At 43.4% G+C, this 9,229-nt stretch overlaps 1 protein-coding gene across 2 annotated transcripts; it reads left to right on the top strand.

Annotated features, from left to right (window-relative positions):
- Positions 1 to 517: 517 nt before the first annotated feature.
- kud (oligosaccharyltransferase subunit 5 kud) lies at positions 518 to 7,658 on the top strand. 2 transcript variants are annotated; one of them, XM_075674371.1, is made up of 4 exons: positions 518 to 617; positions 1,153 to 1,265; positions 3,864 to 4,018; positions 7,473 to 7,658. In XM_075674371.1, exons 1-3 carry the CDS (start codon positions 600 to 602, stop codon positions 3,988 to 3,990), a joined length of 258 nt encoding a protein of 85 aa, XP_075530486.1. In that variant the 5' UTR covers positions 518 to 599; the 3' UTR covers positions 3,991 to 4,018; positions 7,473 to 7,658. The 2 variants fall into 2 exon arrangements, with proteins under 2 accessions (XP_075530486.1, XP_075530487.1); XM_075674372.1 differs by having other exon boundaries at positions 3,864 to 4,028.
- Positions 7,659 to 9,229: the final 1,571 nt, after the last annotated feature.

Below are 9,229 nucleotides of genomic sequence, written 5' to 3'. Positions count from 1 at the left end.
TACATAGCAAAAGTTTCAGTTGGTCCTGCAAGCCTTTTGAACGGCAAGTTGTGCACTTCATAAACCTCCAAATCGTCAAATCATACGTACTACACTAACCAGAAAGGATAAACCGCTCTCGGGTCCACTGATTTGTTTCCGCGAAAAGTCGCAGAGTTGCTTTATTTGTACGATCACGAAGAAGATATTATATGTAACGCTCTTAATCTTCAAATGATGAGCACGTCGTCATGCAAAGTGTTTCTGCCTATCCGCTTTGCTATGAATTTGCTAGCAAAACAAACAAGTGAGTGCTTAAGAAACTCGGGTGAAAAACGAAACAAAAGTTGCACGAACATGGCGGCTGCGAATAGCGTAACTGTCCCTTGAGTGTTGGAATCACGGAGTTCCAGTAGGTCTTGGTTGGAATATACACTTCGTAAATTGTGTGTGTAAGATCAGATACTATGCCACTACTTATGCTGGCAAAAAAAACTTTTTATAATTGAATGAATTTAGTGTCATAAAAAAGACTGGATTTTATTGACTGTGTTTGTTCCAACAGAAGCCAATGTGGCGCTACGTTCCACGGCTACGTCGACGTCACTCAACTTGCAGACATGGCAACCATCGGTTTGGTAAGTTGTTCCCTTTACGTTGAAATATCGTGGTTTGAGCGTTCTTTGTCAGCCTATAGCTTCGCTCTGAATTTAGGAGGAGGCAGAAGTAATCGGCAGACGCAGAACGGCAATCATTTTATCTTGAGATCGTGAAGCTATGGCGTACACGTGGCGCAGGTTTCGAGACGCCGTCTACATAAACACGGCATCAAATGAGCCGGCATTTCAACACTGGACAAAAATACCGTAAGATAGGCGTATTGCACTGTCAAAATATGTATTTGTGATTAGTCCTTTGTGTATGTCAAGAGCCCAAACTTGATCAGAACACTAATTTCGTAAGAAAACGCTGCTTGGAGCATTTCTCGCCCCCGTTATCAGCGCTGAAACTGGAGAAACCACGTCCACGTAGCTTAGGCGCTTCGCCGTTCCCTGCAATGTAGTAGCTCTCGTTTGCCAGCTTTCTGAGGTTGGTTACTACCTCTTCTTTGAAGCACGGATGTATGTGTTGCCTGCGGTGCGTGACGTTGAATTCTTCGCTTGTGTGTTTCAGTTGGGCATCGATCACATGTACAAGTATGTCAGCCCGGTCAACCCGGCTGTCTACCCGCACCTCACGCTGGTGCTCATGGGCATCGGCCTGTTCTTCATGGCCTGGTTCTTTGTGTATCCTTTGCTGCGTCTGTGTGTCGGGGAAGTGATGTGATGCTTTTAGGCCGTAGGTACCCACAACCTATGTCCAGTGACTACCTTTTCTAGTGGCACAATGAAGACGTTAACATCCACAGCAGTTGACGCGGGAAAAGCGATTGGATTTTTTTTTTTCAAATGTAATTTTTCTATTTGCAAACTCTCAAAGTTATGTAGATACTGATGGCAATGATAAGTATTAACAGACTGTGACAACTGATCCCATTGGCAATATAAACACCATAAAGACTAAGCAGTGAAGCTTAGGCAACAAATTCTTTAAAATAGGAAGGCACTTGAGGTGCTGGTACGTTTTCACTGCACTGTGCACATTCTAATTAGGCAAAGTGAATTGTATGCGTACGACAGCACTCTTATGTGTCACCGTGCTGTGAGGGCATGTAGCACAACTGCCATCATTCCATTTGCTTGTGCAGAGCCATTGTCTCTTACCAGCAGAAAATTTTTGCAGGTTACAAGAGTGCATTTAATCACACGAAAGCGTGCAGGGGTATCAAAGAAGCACATTTTGTCGAACTACAAGTGTGCCGAAGCCTGGTCATTTTCATGGAGTGTTGCCTCATGTCATTTCACCCAGCCTCTTTTAATACGGGTGTCTCCCAGTGTAGTCGTGATTGCAATCGAGCCCGGTTCTGGATCGAATTTATCGGTCGCGATTGGCTCCTTTGCGCAAGTCACAAGATGGAGTCAGTCGCAGTCGAACATTTCGTCGATTGGGCTCGATCACAATCAAAAGTGGCTGTGAGACACCAGTATTAAACATTGGTTTTGCATAACAGGTCAAATTGTGTTTGTTGTCATCGTTATTAAAGGGACACTAAAGTGAAAAATGATTTCTTCTGCATCAGCAAATTACCGTTCTACAACACCAAAAACACCACTCTTACAACAGTAAGACGTTTGGTAAGCCAGAAAAAGCACAAGAAAGAAATACGGGTGGCGACGCCTACTTAAGTTCCCGCACCTGGGGGCTGTGACGTCATAGATTTTGATGGCACCTTCTAGGGCCTTATTATATATAGCGGTACAGATTGACTACATTGTGTTCTAAAGGAACCAAAGATTAAACATGGCAAGTTTCGGGAACCTTTATTTAGCCAACGCGGCCCAAATGCGAAAACATACTTTGGAATCCCTGACGTCATGGTGATGTACCGGCGCTGGGGTTTCGGTGCGAAATTCAGATACTGATAGTTGTACCTTCATTTTCTCATCTAATAATCAAATTATTTTTTTGAAATGACTGCCTGCAGGATTTTCAAACAACGCTTCATTAGTCTAAACTGATTTATTGTTTCGCTTCAGTGTCCCTTTAAACATGAAAGTGACTTCGCCAATACATTGTAAGACACATTGCGCATGATTACTGGCTGCATGAAGAGAGCTGACCAAGTCTTGATATGAGGTTGTGGTGAAACAAGGTTGGGCTCTATATTGGTAGGATTGGGTACAGTTTAAGCAGCTGGGTGCAATATTTTGACTTGAAATAATTCAGAAAATCATGCAATACTATGCAAAGTGGCACCATACTACAGCGCTTCAGTACTGTTCATGCTTAAAAGGAGTGCCTTCTGTCATGTCAACGAATAGAACTAAAGCGGCCCTCATTGTACACGGGCACGCAAAAGTGGGTTGGTACATGTGTGGATTCTTTTTTTTTTTTTTTTTGTCTTTGGGCTTCAAAACGCCATCAAACCATGTTGTGAAAGTGCACACGTGACGGCAGCAACTCATGGAACACGCAAGTCAGACGTAGTAGTGTAATTTTGATTTTGTAGACAGCTTGAACAGAGAAAAATAAAACAAGTCTCAACAAATCCCCATATGTATCTTGGAGAAATTATTCAGTTCTGAAGGCACGAATTGTGCAATGACCACCTCCAACAAGCAGCAGGTTAACTTTTTTGGGGGGGTAGGGTTCCATCTCCTTTCAGCTCCATTTGTAAGCTGGCGCTCAGTTGCTGCAGCGCACAAGTCATTAGAGCAATTGCTTGAGCACAACCGAAATTGGAAGAAGTCAGGAAAAAATTCGCACAACACTTTTCATGTGACAGTCACAAGATTAGGTGCTCTGGATGGTAAACGTTTCCTTCCCATATTTAACTTGAAAATTGCCTATCAGTTCCTTCAAGGCTGTGCGCATAAATTGAAAGCATGAAGCACTATGTTACATGTGTTGCAAGCCTGCTACGAGTGTATTCTCAGTGAAGCATGTCAACGGTTTTGATTGGCTTGAGACATTTCTGGCATTGTTTTCTGTATTGGAAAATATTGCAGTGTTCTGTCAATTAGAATGTACAATATTACATATGGATCTGCCATTAGTGCCCTGTTTTACAGCCGTCTCGGATTCAAAATTCAGCCTCTGGAGGACAGCATGTCCTTCCATGTGCCAATTTTATTTGAAAGTGCCATGCCAGTTAGAAGTGATGCATTAGAACACATTGGCCTTATTGATGCACTAATGATAGCTTTCAAGACGCACTGCTTAGCATATTCCGGCATCGTTGACTGGCGGTTTAAAGTGCATCCTTGACTCTTACGTGCGTACAGCTACGAGGTGACCTCGACAAAGTTCACGCGAGACCTCTTCAAGGAGCTCATCATCTCTCTAGTCGCCGCAGTGTTCCTGGGCTTCGGCATTCTGTTCCTGCTCCTCTGGGTTGGCATATACGTCTAGCAACATGGCAACCCGTGCTGCCTTGACAGTAAGAAAATGTATACGTTTTCTATGCGTTTCCTGCTTTGGCCCAAATGGTTCATGGTGACTAATCAGTATGATGCTCCACCTAGTACTGGAGACTGTAAATGAATTATGCTGGAAGGGCCACTCGTACTGACGTCGCTGTCTCAGCATATGTTGTTTGACCAAGCCAAAGAAATCTGTGCAGTGAGAAGAGCTGGTAGCAGAGCAGATTTCTTTTCAGTGGTGTTGATCAATGACGAGATGCTGCTCCAGACTTGTTTCCGGACGAAGCATACCTGCCAACGCTCTCGAATTTGTCATAACATCTACGAATTTGGGCTTCTGCGAATGTTGCGGCAAGTTTTTACGAAGAATAGATTCTGTTTGCGAACATGTTTCAAAGGTGTTGGAGGGGCGAGCAAGATTAAAGCGAAAAAATGCATGCAACAAAGAAGTTGCAAGGGTGCCTGCATCATCCTTTTGTGATCGCGATGCAAGGTGCTAAACAGAGGACTACTTCATTCAAGCATGTTTATTGAGGCAACTTCCTCAAGCAGGCTATGTTGACAAAAAGCAGTCTCTGAAAAAGTCAGTCAGGCACTGCATTGCTCTTATGTCTTATCTGTGCCTAGTTTTTTGCTGCCTAGGTGCTGTCCATATGCATGCCAGGTCTGTGCCTTGTGCCAAGGCCAACATAAACACAAATGCGTTCTGCTCCCTTGTTTTGTCATGTCAGCGAGTGTTTTTACAGATTATAAGGTTGGCAGGTGTGGCTAGAACGTTGCCGTTATTAAAATGTTAATTTCATAGGGAAAAAAAAAACTTTCATGCCATTTGTCACTGCTATAATGAAAGGTGGCTGTTATCATAGTGCTTGCTAGGACACAAGCTTTACGTCCGCCTAGTACAAAGGGAAAAGCACCATGCAGACATCGACGGCAACAAAATCTAAATTTCTTTTAGTGCTATTGCTGCTCATGACTTGCGTTCAGACCTATTTTTAGATGAAACAGAGAAGTAATCCATGCAAACGTGCTATCAAGCTGAGCCAACTGTGAAATGCTGCCCGTGTGTGAAATTTCAGCACATACAAGCCAGTGGTGCAACTATGAACGTCGTCTGTGCCTTGCGCTTCTATTTAGACAACACAATGCATGCAGCTTGAAACCACACATGCCATACAGCACAGTGCAACTTCTTGTGCTAGGCTGCTCAAACTAGTCATTGCTTTACGACACATGTTGAAATTAAAAATTTTCAGCCAGTGACTTCGAAGGTCATATTCACTTGGAATGAATTCTGAGGATGACACTAGCTTCAAAATATGCATTCTCAATGTTTGCAACAAAATGCATTGGTATTCCAGAAACATTTTAGCTTCGATGCGCAAAAAGGCATTTTCTTAAAACGTAAGTGAAATGATAGCATTCGTATCACAGCTTTACAGTGCTTATTTCAAAACTGGTGCTAGTTTCAGAATTTGTTCTAAGTGGATGTAGATTGCCTAGTGAGATCACTGCAGTGGTGGGAATGCTGCAACAATTGCTCCAATCTGTTACATTCTGTTAAAGCTGTTACATCCATCCTACATGAGAGAAACTGCTCCAGGACGTGCCGCACACTCTCCAAGGCCACAGCGGAGAGGATTTGTGGTGAACATCAGGCGGTGGTTGCCACCACATTATGCGAAGCATGCCATTGCATCTCCTGCCATTCATAAAGCTAAATGAGCTGAAAGGTGACTGAGCTAATTCAATCCAGTGCGCGCTCGCGCATGTTCGCAGTCAGCTGTTTAGAAACTCTGTGCACGATATCTGTGGATTGTGCATGGATTTGCATAAAGTTGTGTCAGGCCTAGTAGTATGCCCATTACGTGTTGTTGGCGTGTCTTCGTACCAATGGTGTAGTCTCGGTGGGAGAGGCGTTCCTCAACCAACGGTGCAAACTTTGCGCATTCAGCGTGGCAGCTGTGTCATGGTGCACACGGCAAACTGGAACTTGCCCCCTTGCGGATTTGCCGGGTCGTGTTTAGGGGTGTGCGAATATTCAAAACTTTCGAATAACGAATCAAATAGGGTCCTATTCGATTAAGTCTTCGAATCAAGTAGTCACTATCTGTAAGTGCGAACACTTTTTTGAATATTTCAAAAATGTCAACTGCACCCAATTAAATATGAAATTCGAGCAAAAGTACACTAAATTTTCACCCCCGCAGGCATAGTATAGACATAAAACATAAGAGCTTGTTGTGGAGAAGGCTATGTCACTTGTTACCATAGTTTACAAGCTGTACAGCAATCATTCACGCTCTCTAAGTAGTCCTGTGTATGCGAAAAAAACCACTTGTTTGATCCTCATGCTCAATTTGTGCTTTTAATAAACAACACTTCATAACATGCTATGTAATGGCAAAAACATGCTAACGTTCAGAATATTGGGATGTGAACATTGTTTTATATTAATTGCGACAATGGCTGTTCATTGTTCGAAAACTATTCCAATATTCGATTCGCTTCTGGCATGATTCAATTTGTATTCGATTTGCTCTCAGAAATCACTATGCACACACCCCCAGCTATTTTACTAGCTAAGCGTCTTTAGGCCTAAAATAAAAGTGCTCGAATTGCCAACCTGGGCCGGTATTTTGTAGCGATGCCTTTTCCGATTCTATGCCTTTTCAGGCTTTTTGCGCTTGGCGACTGGTCAGAGTGACGGTCTGCCCACATTATCAACGTGATCAGGCGGCCGTGTGTGGTGGATGATAAGAATAGCATAGAATAAGGCATAAGGCATCGCTAAAAAATAGCGGCCCTGCAAACCATGTGACTTTATTGCCATGAGCTTTTTGTGCCTTTCTGTGATTCGTTGGGGACATACGACATTTTGTTTTTCTAGCATGGTGATAGATTAAGCACAGGAATAGTGAAGCACAGGCCGCTAACAATTCAGAATAGTCATTTTTAATGCTACGAAAAACTGCTCCAAAAGGCTATATGCCATTTTCATCACTGCCACTGGCTTCAATCAGTATATTGCAAAATGTGCACTAATGTAATTAATTCACAATTTCATAAAGGAGAGTTTGTTAATCAGCTGTGCATACTGATTTTCATTGTAGTTAATGTCTCCCTGTTCGATTGATCCAACTCAATAGATTTGTGCCATATGCCACAGGTGGCTTTTAAAAATTCTGTTAGCATTTGAAAAGAACACCCGGCAGATAAACCCACCTGTTCACAGCTGTGGTGAAAGTTCATCACTGTTCTTTATATTTTCACAAATAAATACAGTGTAATGACCATATTCCATGAATTACCGATCGGAAGCTATGTTGGGATATCCAAAATAATTGCATTGGTGTCGGTGACTGCTCTTGTTACCAAGACCCCCTCGTTTCTTGATTCCTTTGCATCTTGGAGGCAGGAAGAAAAATGTTTAATTTTGGAAATATTTTGTTTTCTCTTTCTACAATGCAGATGCTGCCCTTTTTTCTTGGGTCCTGTTGGAATGAATGAATGACATTGGTTGCTCACAGTGTATCGCAAGGCGCCTCATCATTTCCTCTCCGTCACCTTCTCCCCTTATCCCTTCCCCCCTTTTTTTTTCTATTTTCTAATTGTTGTACATTCCTGGTGAATTGAAGTAAATGAAGTTCGTTTTCAGTGGTCTCCTGTGTGTTGCCTGATAAAAGCTCCTGGTTAGCCTGGAGAAGTCATTCTATTTTGGGGGGAGCGGGGGAGTGTCTTTGTCATAGAGGAAGGAAAAAGGCTGCAGCCAAACCTGGTGGCCCAACATGTGATCGCACATCAAAGTGCGCGGTTGCTTTTAGGGTACCCGCTGTGCAGGCAGAGCCGTGGCAGGACAGCTGAACAAGCATGCACTGAATAAAAACTACTGGCATAGCTACTGGGAACCAAACCTCTGCAATTCTTGATTCCTGCTCCGTGATCTCGACGCAAGAGGTCACGTGCTAGGCCACCACTGTGGCTTCATGGAGCGTTCACATGCCAAGGCTGGCTGCATGACTTGATGCTCCCTCAGATATTTTTTTTGGCCTTATTTTGTTCCCGTTCTCCATGGTCTCAGTGACTACTGGACCAATTCGGTGTAAACCTACCTGCTTCTATGGTTGACATAGTTCACTTTGAATTTACCTGCAATTCATGCCATCGCACACTGCTAGAGGTTCCTGTGTCCTTACGGGTTTATTCAATTCAGCCAAGTTTCTCTGCACCTAGGACTTCCCCAATGTACACCCCTGCAATTTTTTAACAATATCATGCGAGTGTCGACCGCAAGGCATGTCAATGGCTTTGTAGTGGCTTGGGCTGCAGCATTGACAACTTTATGTGCGGTCGTGCAAGACGAATTCTAGTTCGAATGTATTCTGCGGCGCTTTTCGGCTTTAGGGTTGCACCTCACCGCTACAGGGCCACTGACATGCTGCGCTGTCGACGCTCACGCGATATTGTTGAAAAATTGCAAGGGTGTACATCGGTGCACCCAGGTAAGGTGCCTTGGTGGTGCAAGTGCACCCTTGAACCTTGCAGTGAGCGGTTGTAGCCCGATGCACCACATGTGCATTTCATTTGTGGTGCTGTGGACCGTTGATAAATTGACTGCATGCAGAATTACAGAGTGCGCTTGTTCCGATACAGAAAATGGTAGTTGCAAAATTTCGGAAGGCTGAAACATTCTTCACCAACATTAATTTGAGCACTATAGTACACTCTTAACCAAATGTGAACAGTTTGGGGTGTATATTTGCCACACAAGAATAATCGTCATCTATCTTGTTTGCGTTTCCTTCCTTGAAAATGCTGCGCTCGCTAATTTCCTGTCGAGAATGCGCCGTCATGCTGATAACGTGCATGCCGTTCGTGACTTAGAAGTACCGGGCTCGCAGCGTTAAAGGAAACACGGACAAGACGGATGACGAAGAGTCTTTTCATCGGTGGAATCGATAAGGTGTGCAACAGACATGGACAAAGTGTATGGAGTCTGAGCATTTCGCTCTTCAAAAGTCCACAGTACAGTTCATTTCACTGCTGACACCATTTTACCCGTGAAACTTCACTCCCAAGTGAAGTGAAACTTGACAGTAAATAGTTGCAGCGAAACAAACATTTTATTTCAGTTCAATAAAGAATTAGGCTTTCACCATACCACTATAATAGACGAGTGAAAAGGTATAAAATTATGCACTTATAATTTCATTTTTGTGGTTACCGCC

The sequence above is a fragment of the Dermacentor variabilis genome, chromosome 11, assembly GCF_050947875.1.
Source record: "Dermacentor variabilis isolate Ectoservices chromosome 11, ASM5094787v1, whole genome shotgun sequence".
Lineage (NCBI taxonomy): Eukaryota > Metazoa > Arthropoda > Arachnida > Ixodida > Ixodidae > Dermacentor > Dermacentor variabilis.
The sequence above is the reverse complement of the archived record's forward strand: the minus strand, read 5'-3'. Positions and strand labels throughout refer to the sequence as shown.

What these genes read in the sequence shown, in the direction of transcription:
- kud (XM_075674371.1), top strand. An exon ending in TTCATGGCCTGGTTCTTTGT is followed by an intron (nt 1,266 to 3,863) that starts GTATCCTTTGCT and finishes ACGTGCGTACAG; the next exon opens with CTACGAGGTGACCTCGACAA.